We start from the raw sequence: 25545 nt of genomic DNA, 5'->3' as shown, positions 1-25545 counted from the left end.
GTTCTCTTCAAGATGTCACACTACTTAAACGGCTTGTTGTTACCAAACAGCACAGTCTAGCTTCAAGTTCAGTGACACCCTGAAAGTGGAGTATTGTTGGAATAAGGTTTCTATTAAAATGCAACAATCCCATTTCATATTCTGAATAAAAAATAAGTACTTGTCAAAAAGTACTTGTTATAAATAAGTACGTGGGGCGGCACGATGGTACAGCGAGTAGCGCTGCTGTCTCACAGAGCCTGAATGGTGCGAGAGGATGTGGGTTCAATCTGTATGGAGTTTGCATGTCTGTGTGGGTTTCCTCCGGGTGCTCTGGTTTCCTCCCACAGTCCAAAGACATACTGTTCGGGTTCCCCCATAGCGTGTGAGTGACACAGAGAGAGCGTGTTCTGCTGGTGTATGGATGAGTGACCCAGTGTAAGTAGTGTATCTAGCAGTGTAAGTCACCTTGGTGAATAAGGTGTGTGGGCTCATAACACTACATAGAGCTCATTGGAGAAAAGTGTCTGCTAAATAAATAAATGTAAGTACTTGATCCTTAATTTGGTATGATAATCAAGCTTGCTAATTTTCTTTTCAGGCTGGCTTATCCAGAACAACGTATACAGTGCACAGCAGCAGACAATTTGGTATAAAAGGAAGCATCCTATGGCAGCTGTTCATAAGCTGGTAATTTCTTAAGAAGCTGAGAGGAAAGATACTGAGGTTGTCAAATACTTTTGTTTCCAGCTATCAGAACCATAGACATTAGACAATATCCAATACACAGTTGACATATACTGGCAAGAATATCATTACTCTGCACATCATGCCACATGGAATATGCAGAGGACAAAATATGAATCAATGCCCCACATCTGTCCCACAGCCACAATTTTTGTCATCCTTCAGGAACGTGCTGTAAATGGCAAACGACTGAGCACTTACGTGTGTACAGTACTGAGCTCTACTGTTCTACAGTTTCAGCAGAAAGAGTGCAGCACAGGCTGCAGGGCTTTAAACAGCCCAAATACAGCACTGTCATTCAAACTGATGTAAATTCCACAGCTGTTTTAAGATCAGGGGCAGCTGGTAGTGAAGTGGTTAAAGATGTTCCTTAAATTGCTCCAGTAAAAATGACCCAGCTGTATAAATAGGTGAATAATTGTAAGTAGCATAACATCGTAAGTTGCTTTGCAGAAAAGCATCAGCAGAATGAATAAATGTAGTATAGCGATGACCAACATGTTTATTGAGTGCACTGACCTTTCTGAGTGCCGACCTGTCTTCTGAAGTCATGGCCTGCTGACATATACTCTTCTGGCATCAACGCAGAGTGTTTCTACAGTTTTAGACATGGTGCACATGTACTCTCAGAGCAAAGAACTGCCTTTGGCCTCTGCCAAGCAGACAGCAGTGATCTGCAGTGTCTGTTTCACTGACATACAGTCGTGATATTTCTCACAAATAACCGCCTTCACTCATTCACTTCATCCATATGGGATCGATCATTATTACTATAAACTTTATAAACATCTATAAATTTAGATGGGCAACATGGTGGTACAGGGTGGCACGGCGGCGCAGAGCGCTGCTGTGTCACAGCACTTGGGAAGTTTGGGTTTAGGTTCAAATCGCGCTTAGGCTGTGTGGATTTCCTCCAGGTGTTCAGGCTTCCTTTGACAATCCAAAGACATGTATTTCAGGTGAATTTTTTACTATAAATTACCACATAGTGCGTGTGTAGGCAAGCAAATTTCTATGTACGTTGCTGCCCTGCAACAGACTTGTGTTCTGTTGAGGGTGTACCCTAACTAGTGACACCCTATACTTCCAGGGTGGGCTCTGGACTACCTGGTCCCTGACTTGGACAAGCAACTGACAGAATTCGTAAGGAAGATATTAGACATGGTGGCACAGCAGGTACTGCTGTTGACCCACAGCTCCTGACCTGTAGGCTCAAATGTGCATCAGAATCTGGTTGTTGGTCCAGATCTTTCATGTTCTTCCCGTGTTCACGTGTTTTTCCACTGCGTGCTCCAGTTTCCTCGCACAGTCCAAGGATAACTGCTTCAGGTGAACTGGGGAACCTTAACTGTCTGTGTATGTGACTGAATGACTGTGTGTGATCTCCCTCTGATGGGCTTGGGCTCCATCCAGGATGTATCCTGCCTTTCGCCCTATATTGTTAGGATAAACTCCAGACCACCCCAACCCAGCATTAAAACAAGCAGTCACTGATAATGATCGATATTAACTTACTTGCATATATGTATGTATATATACAGTAAGGGGGGCATTGTGGAGTGGCAGGTACAGCCAGTGCCCACTGTCTGGCAGGTCTGGGCTTTAAGCCCTGCTTGGGGTGCCCTCCAATGGCCTGGCGTACCATCCGGTGCGCATCCCCTCCCACCTCGGCCCTGTGTTGCCGGGTTAGGCTCCAGTTCGCCGCGACAAGCAGTTGTTGATGATGGATGGATATATACAGTATTCACTTGTTGTGTATTTCTCTATATCAGTTCTCTATACACACACTTTCTGAACCGCTTGTCCCATACGGGGAACCGGAGCCTGACCCAGCAACTCAGGGCGTAAGGCCGGAGGGGGAGGGGACACACCCAGGACGGGACACCAGTCCATCGCAAGGCACCCCAAGTGGGACTCGAACCCCAGACCCACCGGAGAGCAGGACCCAGTCCAACCCACTGCGTCACTGCATCCCCTCTCAGTTCTCTTTATTAAATGGCAAATATTACATAAAATGTTAATGAAATATTGTCATCTATTCACTGGAAAGAACACATCAGTTCAAAAACATTATTCAGGTTGAGGATCACTGAAATACACTAGGTTCTCAGGGCAAGAGATAAATTAATTTTTGCAAAACTGTGGATCTGAATGTCATACTAAAATAAAAATCATAATCTATCCTTATGATACTTTTACTTGTCATTAACTTCTCACAAACCAATGAATGACACATCTTCGTACGAATGACTCGAGCTCTGCATGTCCACATATTTTATCAATTTAATTTCAATTAAGATATAAACAACTAGCTTGCTTATTTATTAAAAACCAAGCTAATTGAGTTTTGCGGAATTGCAGTAAGCATGATAACGGACAAAAGTAACATTTTAACGCTGCCGCCTGAACACAACCCGCAACGATCCCACCCCTGTGGTCAGACAGCACGTAGCAGGAGGCCTGTCACGGCGGTACGTCACTGCATGACGTCAAAGAGCAGCACGGAAACAGTAATGGGGACCCGGAAGTAATTTCTGCCAAGAAACATTTTAATCAATTTTATTAATTATAGGATACTGTACATTCGAATGGATGTACAAAATGAGTATAATTTGCGAAGCACATTCAATTCTATTTATTTAAATATAATTAAATAGTTTCTGAGTATGAGTGCCTACAGTGGCTTAAGAAAATGCTACTGACATTGAAATACTCCAATAATAATTTCTAAAAGGAACACATGAAAACGGTAATGTATTATGCCCGTATGAACAAAATCCAGTTCGAACGAGAAACTTCTTTGAAAAAACGTCTAGGCAGTTACTTCACTTCATTCAAGTCTACCTCTGCGGTTATTCAGTCTGGGTGGGCGTGGCTTCCTGCAAACTCTGCGAGCCATAGGCCTGCGCGCTCCAGGCAGCCTGCTTCTCTGAACTGACTGACAGCGCCGAAAAAGGGGTTGGCGGTTCGGAACCGCGCCAGCCAATGGCGACGCGGAGCGCCAGGGGGGGTCTCGCGCTCCGCGATTGGTCGACTGCGCCTTTGTGCGCGAGGCTGCAGCTGCAGGATCTCGTTCACACGTTTGAATACAGAAGGGGTTGGAGAGGGGGACCATTTTCATGGCCCGTCTGTTTTGTAGAGGGCAGCGCACGCAGAGCTTCGCAGGATGGTTCTAGTGCATGTCGGATATCTGGTTCTTCCCGTTTTTGGCTCTGTGAGAAATAGAGGTATTGTTTCTATGTTTTCTTTTCCTTGGTATTTTCGTTCCAGTTATGTTACTCTTCGAGTTCTGCATACAATATATACGAAATCATGTGTAATGTGTCTATAATTTTTACGAGGAGGGGAAACGAGGCTAGGGCAGGATTGGGGTTGCTGCAGCTACCATGTTAGCACACAGCCTGCAGGCAGTCACTCACAGTGAGGATTTATCCCGAGTAAAGGGGCTTTTTAGCTGGGCGTTATGGAGCTAGAAATACCAAGAATACCACGAACTTTAGACTGAGCAGCGAGCCTCGTAGCATGGAGCTCATTCATATTTCCGAATAGCGGCAGCCTTTTGTGGCAGATCAGCTCCTCCTGACTAGTCAGAATAAATGAGCGACACCACCTTGTCGTGTACCGTCGCGAAAATGCAGCAGTAGGCAAGTTCCGCTGTTATTTACCTCAGGTAAGTTGCATTTGGGTATTGGGGGGCAGTTATTTTAAACGCTGAGGTAGCTTTTTGCTCGGTAGCGTAGAGAAAATAATCTAAGACTAATGTAGACTCACTAAAACGGCAAGCTGCACCTTTTGTGACATGATGATTCTCGTGTGAAACGAAAACGAATAGTTGGCAAATTTTAGTTTTAAAAAAACGGCTAATAAATGAGGCGAGGGGTATCATTATTATTTTATTTCAGACAGAGGGAGTCAGTCAGGCTGAGGGTTCGCTGCTGAGAAATGAATGCATGCATGGCCAGCAGCTCCACTGTTTGCTGATTATGTAATGACAAGACATGGAGGTGATTTCACCGTGCTTTATTTCTTTTTTTTTTTCTTTTTTTTTTTTTTTTCCTTTTTTCCCCTCCCCTGTTCCCCCCCCCTCCCCTGTTCCATAGTATGGAGGCTGGCTCTACATTCTGCATTTATGCGATCTTTGTCGCCCCCCACTCCATTGTGTAGCTAATGGTCATCTGCTGCCTGTGTGCTGTGGCCTCTGCCTGCACTCTGCATCCTAGCTGTATTGTGAAACCCCCCTTCCTCATCTTTCCTCTTTCCATCAGAAGACGACATTGGTATTAAAAACAAAACAAGCCAAAAAAAAAAAAAAAATCAAGAGAATACTCTGTATCCTCTTATGAATGACTAAAACAACACCACCAGTAGAGCATCTCTTTTGTGTGTATGTGTGTCTTTCTTTCAGATTGCTGTACAGGCTAATAAAATAACCCATTTGTAGCCCTAGAGATTAAAAAAAAAAAAAAAAAACTGTGTGACTGTTACTTCCCATCCAGTCGTGATTAGACTACATGTTTTTTTGCTGTAAATTCTTGTAAAGTGGATACATTTTGCGAGCGTTCATGGCACAGTCTCGATCGAGCACCAGGACTGGTTGCACATCTTCGCCTCCATCGCCTCCTCTGAAGGTGCATTGTACCCATACTACTCTCTCATCCTGGCCCCTAAATTCACCTATTATTGTTTTTCCATAATTGTTAAATTGCATTGCTTCCAGAGCAACTGTAACATGCTTTAAAATAACCTTTTTTTATTATTATTTTTATTATTTGGTCTTTAAACGTGACCTTGCAAATGGAATGGTACACTGCACCTGTGTCAGTGATTTAAACATCCGGCATAAACCTGCTCATGCTTACCCCTTTTCCCCCTCTGGAAATCATCCACAAGAGGAAAATAATTTAAAAGTATCTATTTGACAGTCTTGATTGCCAGGTGAACCATTAACTCTTGCCCTGCACTTTCCCTGGTGATTCATTGTAATGCAAATTCTTCACTTTTCAAAGTGCAAAATGCTATCCATTTCACAGGAATGTTTATATTTTCAGCACTGCTATAGAAATCCTTTTAGAATATATGCATATATATTTATATATAAAGTTTATTCTTTGGTTGTGGTTCTCAATTTTTTTTGTTCTTGTATTAGGATTTAATGCATGATTTGTTTTTGTTTTACATTGAATATTAAATTCCAATGTAATCTTTCTGTAGAAAATATGTACCCTGCTGTACTGTAATGGGCTGTAGCGAAACACATGAGCTCATTGGATGTTGCTTCTGTTCTGTTAACCCTATACAGAGCATGGTGAGCCTCGCTTTTGGTCGTGTTTTTATTTCCCTTTTGTTTCCTTTTTTGCATGGAATTATCATGACACGGTTCCACATATACTAATATTTTCAATAAAGAATATAGTATTTTTCTTAACCTTCAGTGTGCTTTTTGCTGATTTCCATTTATTGTCTTACCCCTCCTCCCCCTCCCCACTTGCTGTGGACAAAGATAGTCGTCTCCCTATGCCTTCACCATCATCAAGCTTCTATGACTTTACCAGTAGCCATCTGTGTAGAAATTGTACAGAGGCACTTCAGATGCAGGGTAATTTCCGTTTTAACCCCTAGCACTGTTGGGAACTGTCAAAGTCCATTATCAAAAGGTTACATTCTAGCATCATTGTCTTGCTTGCAATGTAGTCAGCTGGTCAGGTCTGTGCTCTGCTCTACCAGCCTCCTCATCCCTTTAAGCATTTACATTTGGGCATTGACGGTCCTAGGTATTTAGCATTTCACTGAGTAGTTTGTGTCACATATGATGAAGATGGTGTGCAGTTGTCCAGAATACTAAAAATGATCATTCAGCATTGTTTTGTATTTGCGTAAAGGAAATGATTTTGCAGATAAAGCTTTGTTTGCTCTATAGTTACTGATACATGACAACTTTATGAATTTTGGATGCTTTATTCTGATGAAATGTCTGGAAAGTGCAGCTTTATTTTACTTCACAACTGTACTGATCTAAAGAAAAAAAAATCACACCTGCTTGGGTAAGATTTTAGGTTTTCCAACAACTGAGTGAAAAGCTTTGCTGCACAACTAGAACAATGTGAGGGTCTGCTGGCTAGGAATTTCATTTTAGCATTTTAAAAATGCAAAAAGTGGTTGTATTGAGCAAGTCTCAGAATACCTGCTGTGCCTTAACAAATTCCTATATTTCCAGGTATATTTGGGTTTTAATTTCTTCCATTGCATGTGTTTAAAAAGCTTTGATCCTCCTTGGTGTATTGTATAATTTGGGAAAAAAAAAATTATTTAATATGCCCTTATTGGGACATAGGGTAAAGTTGTATTGAAATATGCCGTACGAGTTAAATGGTACAAATACTTTGACAGACTTGGCAGGTGATCATATCTGGAGAAACTGCCATCTGTTTATACAGCTGCATTAATAATTGCGGAAGTCAGGTTAAGTGCACTGCTCAAAGGTGGCGTAACACCTCATTGTTCTGAGACCTAAACCTGCAACTTGCTGGTCAAGGATTTGTTTCCTTAACTGTTGCAAGAAACACCTTCGGTTGCCATATTCAAATCCAAATTTGCCTAGTGGAGGCTAATACTGTTGCCAGATTTGAGCATCCCTTAAATTGTATTAAAGTTTTTAAAACCTCAGTGTCTCAAAAACAAGCAATGGCTTGCAGCCTCAACTAATGAACACACTTGAGCCAATTTGGCTGATTTTCACGGATGAACCAATGGACCAAATTAGCAAGAGACAAACTCTGAAATGTGTAAATATCAACAGGATGCATCTTGAAAATTGTTAGTGTATTTGTTGTTCCGTCTTAAAATTATGTCATCTGTTAGCTTGCAATAGTCTCTATGGATTAGTAGCAGAATTAGAGTTATATTTATGGCTATATTTATTATGCAACAAATAGCTATTTATGGTTTGGCATTTCATCCCTTTATGTCCAGGTCCAGAAATAAATTTCTGAGCAGCCCAGATGAGTATTATTATTTAAATACATTGTTGGCTGTTAAAATGGCCACCATAAAATGACCTCATATGCATAATGTGCATCAATGGACCAGATATGTGTACAGAGTATCAGAAGAACCATTTGTCTAGCTGTCTTGCAGGCTCACTGAATAATTTATGAGATGAAACCACTGGCAAGATGAGTTACCTGGATCTCTATACGACCGGTGGGTTTCCATTTAAAATTTTTCTCTAGATTTACATACTGGCATAAACAGGTTTTGCCCCTGTGTTAATCATTTGGAAACTGCTGTTTAAAGGGGTAGTATTTTAACCACGTGCGTTTACGTCTAGGTGCACACGCCTGGATCAGGGCATGAATTATGACTAGAATGAATGAAGATTAAGTTCAAAGGGAAGCGAGGTGGGAAGGAGGGGCCGTGGTTTGAGGATTCTGCATTGGGCTGTAGCTTCCAGTCAGCAGTCAGCAAAGGGACTCGAGAAACGACAGGACGTGAGCATATTCCATGGGATTAAAAGCCAGCTCAACAGCTGCGATTTGGATAAGTTGCGCAGGCAAAAAGCCCAACGGGGAGGAACTGCAGCAATCCAGATGGGGCAGCATGCAGGCTGGGGCCAGGAACTGGATTGCATAACATGTGAGGAACAGGCAGATCTTCTGTACGCTGCTTAGGAGGAACCAGTGGGAATACGACAGAGACTTGATGTCCACAGAGAAACGGGGCTTGATGTTTCGTAATTGTGTGTTCTTCGTGTGGCGCAAGCCTTAAATGCTCAGATGCTGCTCTGCATGTTGACTTAAACTGAACTGAGTAAACTGCAAAGATGACATTTTAGATGACGGTTAAGCCGGCAGACTCCTGAAGCAGCGTTTGGTTTTCAGCACGGTTGTTCACGTGGTTGTGTCGGCCGAATATGTGAAACTCTGAAGGGCAGTAAAATCTTTGGGACTGGGGAATAAGCGTGTCCTGCTGAGCAGTCTTATTCTGATTTATGACAGGTCACATGTTCTACGTGTCGAAAGGGACAGCGTGCTGGTAGTGTGGTGGTTAGTGCTGCTGCCTTTGGACCCCAAGGTTGTAGGTTTAAATCCCCTCTCTAGTTGCAGTTCCTTAGAGTAGGTTACTTACCCTAAATTGCTCAACTGTATAAATGGGTATAATAATTGTAGACAGCAAACCAAAAGACATTTAACAAATGTTTTTATCTGAAATGACTGGAATATTTTCTACTGTTAAACACGTACGTAGCTAGAACAGAGTGTACAACATCTCACCGACACCCTGCAGTACAGCAGTGGTTCATTTCTTAAGCTTCACGGGAAATCTGCTGCACCGAGGTCATGAATCTAGTTGCTTAGGCATGACACTGACACTTGGCAGTGGGATACAGTGTCCATGTCTTCCAGTGGGTTTTGGCTCACTCTTAGAAAGCTGCATCCCTCATGAGGCCTTGTCCTTTACAAGACAGGTTGACCTCTTCTCAGAAGTTAATTGCAATGATTCTTCAAGCAAGCTCCCAGAACAGTGCTCAGTGTGAGGATACACAGCTAAAAACCTGTTCTGGATCAGAATGGTTTCACCAAGGAAGATGGCTAAATTAGCTGCAAAAATTTTGTAAACGGCAATTTTTGTTGGCTGATCGTGAGCTTTGCGAAGCTTTCGTGATGTAGTTGTAGTACCCGTGATCAAGGTACCTGCACTTCTCCAACGGAAATTACCCAGCTGTATAAGAGGACAAATCATTGTGACTTAATACCATATGTCACTTGGGAGAAAAGCATCAGCTAAAGATATAAATGTAAATATGTTGTTTGTAAATTGCAGCCACCAGAACTCCTGAAAACAATACTCCTTTTTCATGTACTGATCATCTTTTTGACATCATGTTTAATTTATGTAGTTTTCTCCAAAGCGATTTACAGCATCAAGCTAGTTCTAATGATCTACCTTTTTGTACAGCGGGGTAATTTTTACTATAACAACTGAGGGTAGGTACCTTGCTCAAGGGTACTAAAGCAGGGTTCAGCCTGGGTTCATTAAGTCCGACGCAGCAGCTCAAACCACTATGTTACCTGCCGATTAGATAAAGTTGTTTGAATGAAAAAAAATCAGATATTTCGGCAAACAGTTTATAAGGATGGCTATGAATTGTGCATAAAGATGGGCTGGGTGGAAGTTCATTTGCAGAATTCATGATTTGCTGTTAATTTTTGTTTCCTGCTATGCCTTTGCAGCATTTTGTATGTTCTAAAATCAGAACCGTGGATTTTCAATCATGCACTCGCACTTCTAATAGAGAAGCTATTTCTGTGCTTTTCTATTTATGCTTTGGATGAATGTACCATTTTCCATTCTTACGCAGGGTTTTAATATTAATTTTTCTTAAAATTGGTTCAAGCTTGAGAGCAGCTGTTAACTCTTGCTCTATGTATTAATTTCTTAACTTCCCAGTTTATGCACAATAATAAACTAGAATTTTTTCACATACTACAACATTTTTCTGTATATGAACCTACTCTGTCTTGCAGATCATACAATACACATTAGAGGAAGACAAATTTTGCTTATCCATTTGATGAGTACAGCTTGATTTTCTATGGTGCCATCCAAGTTCGACAAAGGATATGATAATTTCAAATTGCATCAGCATCAAGTTTACCTATTGCCTTCAAGATCAGATTACCGAAAGCCGGTGCCTTAACTACATATGACCATGGCATACCTGCTTCAAATTATATACAAGCCGAGAATGAGCAGGAAACCTTTTTTTTTCGCCGCACGCGGATTGCGATCTTTTTCGATAACTGTCATTTAAATGATATTTAAAGAGTTATTTGTGTTTGCCTTGCTATAAAAAGCTGCAGTTAGCTGTTTTCTTGAAAGATTGGTACCGCAACACTAAATGTACTCTATCGTAACAACAAATGGGATAAATAGTTAAAGGAGACAAATGGAGGGTTTGTCATGTACCCTTGTGAGTTCCCTGAGGACAATCATCTGGGAAACACAATGATTTAAACTCATCGGGCTGCTTAAATTTGTTGCATCGAGGAGATAATATAATCGGATAGAGTCTCGGCTGCCTCAGCCTTTAGTACGCATTTTGTTTCCGTGTGTGTATATACATTTGTCAGAACCGAGGGGGGTGAGTGAGCAATGAGCTCAACCAGTGGGCCCATTTACACTCTGATGAGACATGTCAGATGTGCTGTGGAACTGACTTAGCAAAAATGTCGCTTATTCATCTGATACTCACACTGGACATTCCAAAATAATTTTAGTCTCACGGAATCTGGAGCCTTCATATTCACGAACGTCAATGTTTAAACCTAACTATCTAGAGGCTGCAGGTTTGAATATTGACTGGAGGAAAGTAACTCTGGGTTAACCTAATGAGGTATCAGGTAAAGGTACATAATGTTCTCCTCTGTTTATCTCATATCTATTATTTTTATTTAGTTGTTTCACATATTTGGATTGAGAATGTTTTGTGATACAGTTTCGTATCAGTTGGCCTGCCCTTCCTCTCAAATACCATTGCCCCATAAATCAGCATTTTCCGCTCATCGTCGATTTTCATCCTCGCAGACGAATACAATTAATCGTTGCGCTGAAACAAAATCACAAAAGCCACCGAACTTTGTGCTTCTGCGATGAGTGGGTTCGGCGAGTCTCGATAATATCGCAATTCGTTGGGCAGTTCGGCGTAGCTTAAGTTCACTTGCAGACTTGCCGAATTTATCGCTGATATGAAGGATATGCGTTACGAGAAAGAATTCACAAGAAAGTCCAGCAGATACCAAAAAAAGGCCCCTGTTTTTATTTTGCATCGGAGCAGATCTCTCCGGTGCCATGGTATAAATCATTTCCTCCAGGAACCATACTTTCCAAATCCAAACCCACACAACAGACCCTGTCAGCATCACGCACGTTGAGTTTTTGAGAGCGCTTTGCTTTAACAGCAGTTATTAAATCCAAAGTCAAAGGACACCTGTCTGATGGTGGCAAAAGTAGTCACGGAACAAGGACTGTGAACGCAAGGTTTGCAGAGAAAAGACACTTAGCACAGGGCCCCAATGTCAAAGTCTGCAAAATGTCCTTCCTTGGGAAGGAACACAGACATAGTGCCAAGGCAAGACACCGCTGTCCAACAGCGGAGCACCGTTGCCGTTTGCCGCCGTTATAATTTCGCCTAACATGATGCGTCTTTCAAAGCATTTCGGTTGGTTAACATACTGTTCATTTCTTGGTTAGCGTCCCCACTGGAATTTTGCGTAAAACGTCTACACGCATGCACCTCACCACTAAAGCATTGCTGATGTCTTTTGTTTCGCAGTCTTGGTTTGGTTGCGTCTTTTCTGCAGACACAAACTGTCCAAGTGTGTGTATCTACCATCCACATTGCCTACCAAGCAGGGAGGCTTTTATTCTGTTGATGGACATCATCGGTCATCAAAATCAGACCCTTGGCTGGAGATGAGGGGCAGGGTGCAGCTGTGACCTCTTGTCAGCTGTGCCCTGACCCCCATCCGGGAGATTCCGGTGGTCTCAGACATACCGTGGAGAACATATACCTTGCCCTGCCCATCCCCCATTCCCCAAGTCACATTGCTTGCAGAGTTTTCAGCTGTCCGGTACCCGGCACTGAACATGATACGCCGCCTCTGACGTTCCTCACGCACCGATCCCGAAATACCGATCGCTAAGCATTCACATGCGTGTGTGGGCAACTTTGTATGTTCGTGTGCACGCTTGGCTGCGGATCTCTCATTCCTCACCCTCCATGATCTGTAAGTGTTTTTGGGATGGCAGACGAGTTAGGCGCGGCCCTTGAGCAAAAAGGAAAAAAAAAAAAAAAAACACACAACAGAAAACCGCAGAACTGCGGTTCGGCTCTGCTGCTCTGTTTGACCGGATGTCGCTGGTCTTCCAGGGGCCCATTTCAACAGGCAACATCAGCATGGCCATGCTACCTCCTGTCGGCACTTCCACCTAAGCGCCCCGGCCCAGATGTCCGCAGATTTTCCCCTGGCCCACACGGGCCAGCCTCAGCCGGGCCTGACGCCCACGCACCAGCCCCCTACGCAGCTCCAGCCGCCTGTCGCTGCCCTGGCCGCGCCGCAATTCCAGGATGTGCCAGGGCCCCACTTCCTACCTCAGGCCTTGCACCAGCAGTACCTCATCCAACAGCAGCTCCTGGAGGCGCAGCATCGGCGGATCCTTCCGCACCCCAGGTGGGTCGCCCCCTCGGCCCACCGTCTACTCACAGCTCACGGTAACCGTGTCGGCGGACAAGAGAACCGAACGGCCTCCGTGCATCATCAGCACGCCTGTGATGTATACTGATCAGCAGACACCTGTATCCTAGAATAATTCGGTTACCTTGCGGTACATATGGTACTTGTCCGGAGCGTAACAGCGAGTGAACCTAGCATTAACCGGCAACCAGTGCGGCGCTAATCGAATACCTGCTAGAGAGAATTTACCGGCGTTTGTGTTTTTCCCAAACACGTGACCTTGCCGTGTGTTCCTTTCGAACAGACGAACACAAGAGCGAGTCCAGCTTCACCCTCCCTGGCTGCGCTCTGGCTACGACTACAACCCCTCCATACACGTCCCGCAACCGATGGTGCAGCAGCCCCGTTATTTGGCCGAAGGCACCGACTGGTGAGCCGAACGCCGGCAGTTAGCACCTAGGAACCTTTCGTTCGGTTTCTCGACAGAGGTGGCGCGTGGTTGCGCGCAAAAGCGGAAACATCAGGATCAGAAACCTGGGTGAGACTGAGCCCTGTCCCTTCCCCTTTTAGGGACCTCAGTGTGGACGCAGGCTTATCCCACCCTCAATATCACCTGCGACAGCTCCCCCAGCATTATCAGCATTACCTGGCATCTCCCAGAATGCACCACTTCCCCAGAAATGCTTCGTCAACCCAGGTGGTGAGTTCACCTTCTGAATTTAGACATCGAAACCGAAACATTTCTATGGAACTTTCATATTTACTAATTTGCATGCATACTATTACATTCATACTAAACAACTCGCAAACCCGGAATACGGTTGCTCCAGCTGCTGCTCTGTGGCTGCGATGCAAATCAAAAGCAATTCACCTGTAAATATCTGTATTGTGTTGACCCACCGCTGTCACATTTTTGTCTAATAAACAGCATGATTTAAGTCTGATTTCAATATGACTGGAGGGTCAATTTATGGAAAAAAAGGACACAACCTGCTACAGATAATAGTGGAAGCAGTAGTTCATCTTGAACGAGGCACACTTGGTAAAAGAAAACCGGTGTAAATGATGGCACCCGATGAATTGTCAACCTAGACATCATGCACCCACTCTACAAAGACTGAGAACAACAGAGAAAACATAAGAATTCATGCGGTTTCGTGCAAATTCATGCCACCTAAATTCAAAACGAGTTAATTCCAAGACATATGAAATTAAAACAAAATGCTGTAACGAAACACCTGGGTGCATGTCTTTCCACAGGTTGTGCACGAGATTCGAAACTACCCGTACCCTCAGCTGCACCTGCTGGCCCTACAGGGCCTGAACACGTCACGCCACGGGCCTGCGGTACGAGAGAGCTACGAGGTACCCTTCTTTCGCCTCCTGTGTGCGACACGCCGGCGCTCTCTTGCTTTCCTCCCTCGTCTGGCTAAAGTATTCGAAGGCACAGTGGGTGAATGTATGATATTATTAGCTTTGGTGTGTTTCTTTCTCAGTGATGCCCCCCAAAGTCATATCAGGTAATAATAAATAATAACAGTTACAACACTGCCATAAGGAACAAGCGGGTCTGCTGTATTAATATGCTCACAGCTAAGGGGTATTGTTAGCCACGGCCTGACAGCTATATTTAGCTTTGCTGCCCGGGCTGCAGTCTACGCCAGTTGATTGTCAGCCTACCAAGTAGTACCAGTGCAGAGACATGACGTGTTTGGCTTCCGAGAGAGCCCGTGTCTCAGTCAGGCAAGGAAGCCAGCAGTGGGCACAAGCAAAGGGGGGGGCGGGGGGGGGGGGGGTAGTGTGCTGACCCATCTAAAAATACCTGTGCCGTACATGTGTGAATGGGGTGATTTGCGAGATATAAATGTTGATGTTCAAATGTTAAACATCATTCCAGTGTGGAAGCCAACGCGATGTGTGACAGGTCGTTAACGATGAAGCAAATTAAGGATGACAGTATACCGGTTCTCATTCCTCTCCGCATGGCACGCATTTTAGTGGTTTCCCGTGTTTCAGACGTACATTGCAGACAGAATTCCAGTCCCGGCTCGATGCAAAAGTTGAGGAGCGCGTGTATCGAGCGCAAGGCCGGGCTACGATCCGGTTATGTTCCGTTTTGCTGCAGCTGAAAAATGTGAAATATTTCTTGATTACTGTTAACGTTTAACTACAGTCTGCTGATGGTCAGCTAAGCTCCACTTGGGAGGTTCTTATCTTTATGGTTCCACCACAAAACAGTTGTTCCTAAATCAGCTCTGTCCCTGCAGGAGCTTTTGCAGCTGGAAGACAGACTAGGAAGCATGAGCCGAGGAGCGGTACAAAGCACTATCGAGAGATTCACCATCCCTCACAAGTACAAGAAGGTCAGTATCTCCTCGGAGCCAAGTTTAGGGGAACTACACGGCCACTGAAGCCAAAGGAGAAGCTGCCCCTGCCATTTTTACAATCATGCGCTCAGAATAAACCAGTGAAATTCAAACGGTGAAACAAGTGCACGAGGAGCCAGCGTCTTATTGACATTTTAGGATATCGGCTCAGTCAATATTTGGGTTGGATTAAAGCCGACCCAATTGCATGGCCCATCCGTCGTCAAGAACCGCTTGTCCCGAGGGGGGTTGCAATGAGCCGGAGCCTTTCCCAGCAACACAGGGCGCAAGGCTAAAGGGGGAGGGGACACCCAGGACGGGATGCCAGTCCATCACAAGGCACCCCAAGCAGGGCTCGAACCCCAGACCTGTCACACAGTGGGCACCAGCTAAACCTGCTGCACCTCTGTGCCCACAACTGCTTTGCCCTTTTGAGAAAGGTTTCTATAAATGTTTGCTTGTAATTTTCCCGTAAGGTTTTTAATGCAATAAATTAGAGGTACATCGAACTAACCCTTTCCTCTAAGACATAAAACAGAGGGACTACAATAAAGCTGTACAGAAGTTCTGGGGGAAAAAAAAATCACATTTGGTCTGAATGAGAGCTGAAATCAATCAGCCCCAAAAGTTTCATTTAAAGATTCTAGCACCCTAGGCTTTGCCAAAATCCCAGTCAACAAAAAGAGAGACTAACTGATTACAAGGGAACAAACTGGAGAGTTTCCTCAAAGCGCTGCAAGGTCACCACAGAGCTAATATGTAGTTTCATCTCTTGCCCTAGTAAGGGAATGGCCTTTAGACACTGACCTGGCTTCACACTTTCCAAATAACTGTCTGAAGTGGGAAGCTACTTGGAAATGGCAGTTTGATGTGGTGCAGTTCAGTGTAAGGGTTCAGAAGCCCCTTGTTTCAGATGTTATTGATGAATCATCTTCCTTATAGCGTCACATTCAGCACTCCGTGTTTCTAAAATCAGTCTGTCACTGGTTTATTATTTTTCATTCAAAAAGATTTTACATTTTAAAGTTATGTGGCAGTAGCCCTGTTCGGTGGGTTGTCCCGGTAATTCAGAAACACATAAGGCACACTGCATATTAATGCATTTCTTGGCCTGCTTTCTTTCGCTAATAAAAATTCAAAAGGGGTTTTGTCACATGCCAGATACATACGCAGGCAGGTTTTATTACCATATGTCAGTTCTGCTGCCAAAGGCGCGTACAAATGGCTTCTAGAAGAGCATTATGACTTTGTCTTCTATCTCTTCAGTCACCTGGGGCTCCAGCCGGACCTGTGTTTGTGTCGCATGAGGTTAGAGGTAAACCTTGGCTAATCTCAGTTAGAAGAGCTAGACTGCTGCTGCAGCGTTGCCAGTATACGCATTCACTGGAAATACATGCGTGTCCAGAGCATCAGTCTGCCACGCATGTACGTTTTTTAAAAACTTAAACAAGGTCCAAAGGTTTATGTACAGTCCTTAAAAACTGACAAAATTACACTTGAAGAGAATGAAACCAGTGAAATAGATGAGCCAGTTTACAATTGAGGTTGTGCTAAAACATCATGCGTGCCTCTCCTTTGAAAAAGTTGTATAATTAGCTACGGTGGATGTGGGTTGGAATTCACCTTAGTTGGTGTGAACAGTTTGCATGTTATCCCATATTTGAATGGTTTTCCTCTGGTTGCTCTGGTTTCCTCCCACAGTCCAAAGACACGTGACTCTAACGTACCCATTGTGTGTGTTAAAATGCTCTGCACTGTGGATGGTACGTTCTCGTAGGGTTAGTGCAGTGTGTCTCGCATTGTAGATCTCCTTGGACAAAGACATCTGCTACATACAAATTAATAATAATTTCATTAGAGTCCACAGCCTGACTGGTAACCTGGTTTGACTGACAAATGCCAGAAGGGCCAATAATAGCAGTCTAATAATGATTTTTCTGTTGAGAAATATGAATTAGTTTGTTCATACATTTTATGTCTAGTAGCTTAATAAAGCCAAAAATTATTTTGTTTTGATAAAAAAAATAATTTTAACTGATCTGAATCCAGGAAAGGAGTAATCGGAGTGGACAGCGGAGTTGAATACATGTACAATAAAAGTACAGCTACTGCTGCCAAGGAGGTGAATGCTGAGCAGTGACATTAATTTCTCTCATTAAAATACAAAACAGAATTTCACCCATATCAGTTGACTAATACAGAAACAGTGCAGGAAACATTGAGGCACAAACATGGTTCTAATTTGTAAATGGGTTTGGGATAGAGGTTGTCTGTTCTGGTCCCGGTGAGCCCCTGTTTATACTGGTTTTTCTTTTATATTCTTTAATGTTTCTGCTGTTTTTCCTTTGTTGTACTGGTTCAGTGGATCGCTGCAAAAAATTGCAAGATTCAAGTCATGTTGAACGTAAAACAAATAGCAGGATTTTTTTTAGTCAAATAATTGTTGTCAGAGTGTGTTCTATGTGAAAGAAGAATCACATTATAGATTCTATTTTAATGTAGAATTGGGCCTGAAAGCATTGGCAATGACATGTAAGGAGAACTGTTGCAGATATATTTGTGCAAATAGAAAATTCACTTTATTTGATCCTTTGGAAACTAGAAATAGTAGTAATGAGGTTGTTATAAAAAGCATGGATTGTTCGAGCAGTACAGTAATACGTTTTACTGTATTTTCTCCTCTCTTTAATCTGAGCCAGCCGTTACCGTCTCGGTAATTACTTAGTTTTTTAGGTAGTTTCACTCATTAAGCTGGAGGAGTCACAATTACTCTGTGTTTACTATCAGCCCTTTGGTTTTCTCCAGTGTAGTTGCTTGGCTCACTATGAGGAGTTTGATTTCTGTATCTGTACGATCGGGGACGCGGTGGTGTGGTGGGCTTGGCCGGGTCTTGCTCTCTGGCGGGTCTGGGGTTCGAGTCCCGCTTGGGGTGCCCTGCGACGGACTGGTGTCCCGTCCTGGGTGTCTCCCCTCCCTCTCCGGCCCTGCGCCCTGTGTTGCCGGGTTAGACTCCGGCTCGCCGCGACCTCCCTTGGGACAAGCAGCTTCAGCCAATGTGTGTGTATCTGTAAGATCTGGCTTCTGTAAATATGCTGTTTCTTGTGTCATACCCATGGAGGCTTTTTTGCTGAAACTTCAAAATACTTTAGGAATGAATTTGCTTTTAAGAGACTATAAAGAGAATCCCTGTTTGCCCTCCTTGTGAAAGGATGATAAAAAGGTTACATCTGAGCGTAAACTTACTTCATCTGGGAAGCCAGAAAGTGACATTAAAACATTCATTTTTCTCATTAGGAACAGCTGCACTAAACATAACATGTATAATGCACACACACACACACACACACACACACACACTGGCTGAAGCTGCTTGTCCCAAGGGAGGTCGCGGTGAACTGGAGCCTAATCCGCCAACACAGGGAATAAGGCCGGAGGGGGAGGGGACACACCAAGGACGGGACGCCAGTCCGTCACAAGGCACCCCAAGTTGGACTCGAACCCCAGACCCGCCAGAGGGCAGGACCCGGTCAAACCCACTACGTGTATAATGTTATTTCAATATAATGTGTTTTCAATAAACGTCCTTTAAAGGAAGAAGGACTCTGAGAAAAGAAGCTCTGCACGTTTCTTCACCAGTGGTGAAGATCCAATCTCTTTTCCATTGTCTGCCCACTGCTGAGCAAAAGGAGTTAATTCTCCTTTCCAAATGTAATTAGCTAGTACATCATCTCCATGACCTTCTTTTGGCTTTCATTGTGCTGAATTCTAGTATGTTTATCTCAGGATTTTGATGAAGTCTTTTCCGAATAAGGTACGGAATGTACCTTTACCTTTCACAAACTTAAAGCGCCATTTTAAACCTTAAACATTAAAAACAAGCATTGTTTCTGAGTTATCTAACGTTGTTATCTATTTCATATAAACAACTAAGGCTCTATATCAATGCTTATGCTGTATGTCCTCAGGCAGTTTCTCTTTTTTGCATGTGCCTTCATTAACGAGTGCCTGTCTATTCAAAATAAAATCTGCGAAGTTAGTCAAAGTAACTGCAAGTGTGCATTCCAAGGTCACAAGAAGAATTTCCAGCAGACAGCATAGCAAGATCCAGACCCAAATGTAGAGTAGCGTTACTCTTACAGAAGTTCATTAAAGAGACATATAGCATATAGTAAAAGCATGAATCCTAGATCTTATATACAAAGGGGATGAGTTGGTCTTACTCAGGTATTTAAATGGAGAAGAGTCTCCGGGATCTCAGCTATACCCTATGATTTTTTTAAACGTTTGTATGGCTCGCTTGTTTTCACAGAGAAGACTCCAGGAACTGAAAATAGACATAGATGAGGAGGACCTGGACATAGACGAAAAATGCACCATCTGTCTGTCAATGTTAGAAGACGGAGAAGATGTCAGGTAAACGAAGTGCGAATGCGTCGTAGCCATGGATAAACTGTAGTGAATTAACTGCGCTTGCCTCGGTAGAGCACAAGCACATGAAAGAAGCACTCTGGCTTTTTGTACGTGTCTGATCATCTTCCTCTGCTTCGTTTTCCAAATTCCAGGAGGTTGCCTTGCATGCACCTCTTCCATCAGGCCTGCGTTGATCAGTGGCTGGCCACCAGCAGAAAGTGCCCTATCTGCCGGGTGGACATCGAGACCCAGCTGACGCCGGAGAGCTGAGGCCCGTATTGGCCTGGATCGCGGTCCCGTCGGTACTCCCCTGTCCCTTGGGCGCTTTGCCAAATGTCTAGTCCTCACCACTTCTGACCCTGCCTTCTGAGCCAAGCGAGAACTAGCGTAGGATAATTTAAAAAAGCAAAAAAGCACACACCATAAAAAAGAAGAGAAACACTTTTCACTTTTTGGGTGTCCGGTTCAAGGCCGCGGTGTTGTTGCTGGTGAGTTGGGTGGGGGCTAGTGTAAAGTTGGAACTGCCGTTCTCCCAGAATGACAGAGAGGCAGTGCATAAGTATGTTACGTTGATCTATTTAATGACGAAGGTACAAAATAAGAAATCCAAGGCATGCAATCCATAGTCTGTTTGGGATGCTTGATTCCCTGGGCTTTCATTTCAGAAGATAAATCAAAAAAGCTGGTTACCCTCCTCGACTGGCAATAGTTGTAATAGTTTCGACATCACGAAAAGAGATTTTATCGCTGTTTTATTGCTATGGGTGAACGTGAAGCCACTAGACTTCGTACGGCTGCTTCTTCTTGCGGTGTTGCATCAGCTTTGGCCTCTGTGTTTGATGCAGTGTTGGAGAGTAACAGTATTTAACGCTGGGCAGAACATCAAGGCTTGACAATAAGAACCGGGGGCTTCCTCCCTGACTTTCTAGCGGCCATATAAGGGCAAATGTTGGCTGACGTTAATGACGTGCATCTTGTGTTCTGGTGGGGCCTCTGTGCTGTAGAGCTGTGTACTCAGAAATGCATGTTGTCATGTAAGCTTGGGCTGTTCCATAAGCCAGAAGATGAAGTATGTTTTTTCTGTGGGTAAGTTGGTTCAGAGCAACGTGACTTCCGTTTATTTAAAACTAAAAACTGCAAGTAATACTTTAGGATGTGAGTGGCTACCGCTTATGTGAAGTGACGTGTTTTCATCTCGTCATTGTAGTGGCCACGGGTGGAACCTTATTGTAACGTAGAGCTTTTTGCCTAATGAACAAGCGCATGTGATAAATACATAGACAGCCCCTATTTTTTGCTTTCTTTCTATTTGTTTCGATATGAAAACAACATTGATTGTTTCGAAAGAAGGTGACCTGTGGGGTATTTCGCTAAGCGGGGTAACTCTGTTAGCTGGCAACAAAAGATTAGCTAATATAGGAAGATAACTTCGGAATCCTTCCTTCCGGTCAGTTCTGGCTTTTGTCCGCATTTTAATGGAAGTAAACCGGCCGGCCGAGTCATCCTGCTTGGCGGAGCAGCCTCCCGGTGTGCAACGAGCGTCTTCGCGGAAGTGTCGGATTGCCTCTGTTGTTGCTCGGCCGCATCGCTGGAACAACAACGTGCGCTGCTATTCCGTGACGGAAACAGCGTCCTCTAGATTAGGGCGTGAAGAGTATGGGTGCAGTTCACTTGAAGTGAGGAGAAAAAGCCATCTATTTTTTTGTCTTTTTGTTGGGGAAAGAAATTTGTCCTGTCTGAGTTTGTGACTCGGTTGGTTAACGTTTCTGTTTATCGTACTGTCTCTTGTCTTTTCCTTTCACGTGTCAGGTAAATCAAAAATGGAAATAGTGCCCGCGCATGGCTGGCGCTCCCGAAAGCTGGTGATGTATTGTACAAACAAATATGACAAATAAGACAATGTTTTTTTTTTTTTTTTTTTTTTTTTTTTTTTCTGTCAAATGAATCACTTTCTTTTTAGGGAGGGAGCAGAAAGTGTGAGGGGTACATTTACATTTGCACTTGACGCAAATTTGCCATGCACCTGTGACTGCATCGGATGTGTGTAACCTTGCTTATTTCACTGTCAGGTAAATCGGACATGGAACCAGTGAAGCAGCACCATGTCCCTCTTAACCAATTATTTGTAACAGTTGCTAAGCTGCTACCTTATTTATTCTTCTTTTTATGTATTTTTTTTTTTTTTTTTTTAGTAAATGCACTATACATATATATCTTAATTGCCTCAATTTGTAGTGATCCAAAGGTCGTTTTCTTATCGTTGCTTGTGTGTCAGCGCCCGCTGGCCTGTTTCCGTGATTGCCTGAGTGAAAACTGGGAAATATTTCATCTGCACTCCACCACTCAATGCCACCACTCCACAGTTTCTCATCATACCAGAACAATAGGAAAATAACAATTTTAATGCATCACACATTTAGACCCTTATAATCGGGACATGAAAGACTCAACAAAGTGACGTGGGACAATATGCCTATCATGTAAAAAAATTAAAAATAAAAAAAAGAGTTCAGATGACCTATGGGAGTGGAGGGGAAAACAGCAGCCACGCTTGCAGTACTTCATCTCCCAGAATGCCTTTAGACACTCATATGATGATAAGGTAAATACCAAGAAGCAGGGAATCTCTTTGGAAAAGGCAAGCTCGTGAGCATGTGACAAGAGTGACACATAATTGGTTTAGTTTAGTTCCTGTGTTTGGTTATTTTATGTTTATTTTCTACCTCTCTGGAACATTTTACTGAGCATCACATACAGTAGACCTTGTGTGCATTCTTCACCGTAAGTATCACGACACCTTGGTTGGTAAAAAGTTTATTAAGACAATGAACCAAAAGAGAACCAAAGAAAACCAAGGATTAGTCACTCCTTCATTGTGGCACATGCTCAAGAGGCGTCTTCCTTCTTCAGAAGCTGCTCTGTTCTTTGGTTCATCATGATTGGTAATTTAAACGGTTGGGCAAGTGTTTTAAACACCATGGAATTTTAAATATTAGAGGGACAGTGGCAGTATTTCCCTAGAGTTCCCTGAGTAATTCATTTTCAAAATACAGATCAAGTGTTTGTTCTGTAAAAATCTCAGTACTGACATATCACGTCTGCGCTTGAAACTGGAAGTTGAGTCCAGCATTGGATTATTATAGGGCTTGGATAATTCCATAGCCCAGGGTTCAGTAAGAGTGCAATATTACAAACTGATCAGCTTTTCATTATATCAGTCTTTGTTCAGCTGATTATGTCACGTAGGCAAACATAGCTCTTATTTCAAGTCTGGGTTAAATATCCTGTACTAGGTCTTCATTCACAGTTTTGAATCTGCAGTCCACTGGTTTCCAGTCCAGTTGTTCATCCACTACACATAAGCGCTGTCCAATTTGAGAATCAACACATGTCCTGCTGTTCACTCATACAGCGAGAAAGAGTACCGTGTCCACTTTCTGTGTTGTTTTCTGTTGGAATAATCAATCGTTTACATTGGCTGTTTGTGAGTTAAAATGCCTTAAGTGTTTAACAATCATAATTTATTCCTAACTGTAGATATCGTGGGTACGCGTTCAACTTTATAGTTTTGCAGTTTCAATCAACATAATTTATGTATAAACAAGACAAAATGAACTAAAATTACCTTATTTTTGGATTGCTTAATGGGAATGCTTTGCATGCATTTATAGTTTTCCTGAAAAAAAAAGAAAAAAAAAAGAAAAAAAAAACGCTAAAAATGTTTTAATTTACCAGATCAGGGTGTGTTGAAACTGTATTGTGGTGCTGTTAATCTTAGGTACATTCCGTTAAATGCAATTTCTTCGATCCCTCATGCTGTGATCTATAGTGGACAAACTGCAATAGGGTTAACATGGTTTTAGTATGCATTATTTCCTCTTAGCGCAGCATGGCTACCCTCCCACTGGCATCTTGAAAATATTATCAAATCATTTTATTTGTACTTAGGTTTAGTTTCCCAGTCTCTGCGCATAAACTATATATTTAAACTGCATTTTTTTTTTCCAATAATCAGAAACTGGGATGCCCACTGCCTAGTTTTGTGCAGCTTCACTGGAGATGTATTTTATGTGAATAGTAACTTTCAAAAAATCTAACGCTACTCCATCTGGCTAAAACCAGCAACTATCTTGGTCCGCAACCCATAGGATCCACACTGCCGAATGGGACTAACTCTAAGTGCCTCATCCTCAGGTGGCAAAAAAGAAAGTCCATTCTAATTATTCTGGGCAAGCTTCTTTTGGACAGTTTGCGTTGTTTCATTTTTGGCCTTTTTACCGATTGAGTGTTTGTGCTAGGGTATTTATATACATTAAAAGTCTGTCTGCCACTGGGTAATTGGACCTCAGTCCATGTTTAACAGCTAACTTTTAAAAGGATCAATATTTTAGGCTTTGTCTGTTTATGTCTTGCTTGGATGTTTACGAGGCTACGCAACACAGCATATAGTTTTCATATTAAACTGCCTCTCAAGAAATCTAACAGGTGATAGAGTCTAGTCGGTATTTTTTTCTAAATGCAAACTAATTCCACATTACGTTACATACACTACGTTAAAAATAGGGAAAAAACTGCCACATCCCCATGTGGTAATCAGATCTGTCTTTGGATCACTGTTAAATCATAATGGTCCGTTATGCTTGAGGAACTGGCCTATGGTCAAGGGACGAGCACTGATTTGGAGAACCATACCTCCTGGCAAGATACTGGATGCTGAAGGAACTCAGGGCATCCGTGTATTTGTAGAAACAGCACTGAAATGACACACGCAGTTGTACCAATACCAAATACCAATATCTGAAATCATCCAAATTGTAAAACCCTTGTACAAAATAATGCACAATGGAATGAAATTACAGATATTAGTCTGAGCCACTGACGAGTCACTGTTTTTCACCAGTACTTCTTCAAATTAGTTTTGGCCATTTTTACACCCCTCTGATGGACTCAGCTGCCCTTGCTTCTTCATGCATTAATCCACAATTGCTTTAGATGCTTTGCCATAGTATTAATTTGTTTTGGAAAAATCCAGAACAAACAACGTATCTTAAAGCACAAGCTACTTAAATGCATGTCTCTCTCAGGTTTTAATATGTATGTGAAAAAAAAATATTTATAGATGTTTTAAAATGTTGCAGATATACCTTGGAAATTATAGATGATTATTTGCTGCTGAAAATGAAATTGAAAACGTCCAATAACCTGCCAGTGAAAGGGAAGCTACCGTCTTGTTTTTTTTCCTTTGTACACGACACTGCTGTTGGCTGTGACTGCTCAATGTTTTACTATATAGAACGTTTTTATAGAACTGTGTAGAAATATGTATCATTAATATAAAAGCTATAGCTCATTGATGATGACAATAATGACAAAGAACAAATAGACGAGTGATTCATGTGTAAAACCTTAGAATTTTGTACTGTATTTATTACTTCTAATAACAGTTTTAAAAATTGCGTTGCTAAACCCAAACTGTTCTTTTTTAATTTCAAGGCTTATACATGATCCTTTTTGTATGTGTTTTTCAAATAAATTGTCTAAAACAACAGGTTACCCTGGTGTTGATGACTACGATATCCGCTCACTGATGGCACTTGTATTTCACTCAACTGAATGCAAGGACAGACTTCAGCATCATTGTTTCACAAGTAATTTATTTGTGTCGCCACTCAAAGATATTCTTTCATTCAGAATGATGTATTGTCTGCTTTGTAACGTCTTGATTGTTCTACATCCATCCACCATTGTTGCAATTTTAGTATTTTCTTAGTGTTTGAAAAGGGAAACATCTCTTCCAATACCGTATTATT

The 25545-nt window shown here is 42.6% G+C and overlaps 1 protein-coding gene and 1 long non-coding RNA gene across 2 annotated transcripts; both read left to right on the top strand.

Annotated features, from left to right (window-relative positions):
* Positions 1-3794: 3794 nt before the first annotated feature.
* Positions 3795-25117, top strand: ark2cb (arkadia (RNF111) C-terminal like ring finger ubiquitin ligase 2Cb). The gene is made up of 8 exons (XM_018758498.2): positions 3795-3953; positions 12656-12956; positions 13264-13389; positions 13530-13659; positions 14220-14324; positions 15227-15322; positions 19635-19738; positions 19888-25117. Exons 1-8 carry the CDS (start codon positions 3893-3895, stop codon positions 20003-20005), a joined length of 1041 nt encoding a protein of 346 aa, XP_018614014.1. The 5' UTR covers positions 3795-3892; the 3' UTR covers positions 20006-25117.
* Positions 3980-5039, top strand: LOC108938140 (uncharacterized). Its single transcript, XR_001966392.1, has 2 exons — positions 3980-4396; positions 4827-5039. It is a non-coding gene; the product is annotated as an uncharacterized LOC108938140 (long non-coding RNA).
* Positions 25118-25545: the final 428 nt, after the last annotated feature.

The sequence above is a fragment of the Scleropages formosus genome, chromosome 17 (assembly GCF_900964775.1).
Source record: "Scleropages formosus chromosome 17, fSclFor1.1, whole genome shotgun sequence".
Classification (NCBI taxonomy): domain Eukaryota; kingdom Metazoa; phylum Chordata; class Actinopteri; order Osteoglossiformes; family Osteoglossidae; genus Scleropages; species Scleropages formosus.
The sequence above is the reverse complement of the archived record's forward strand: the minus strand, read 5'-3'. Positions and strand labels throughout refer to the sequence as shown.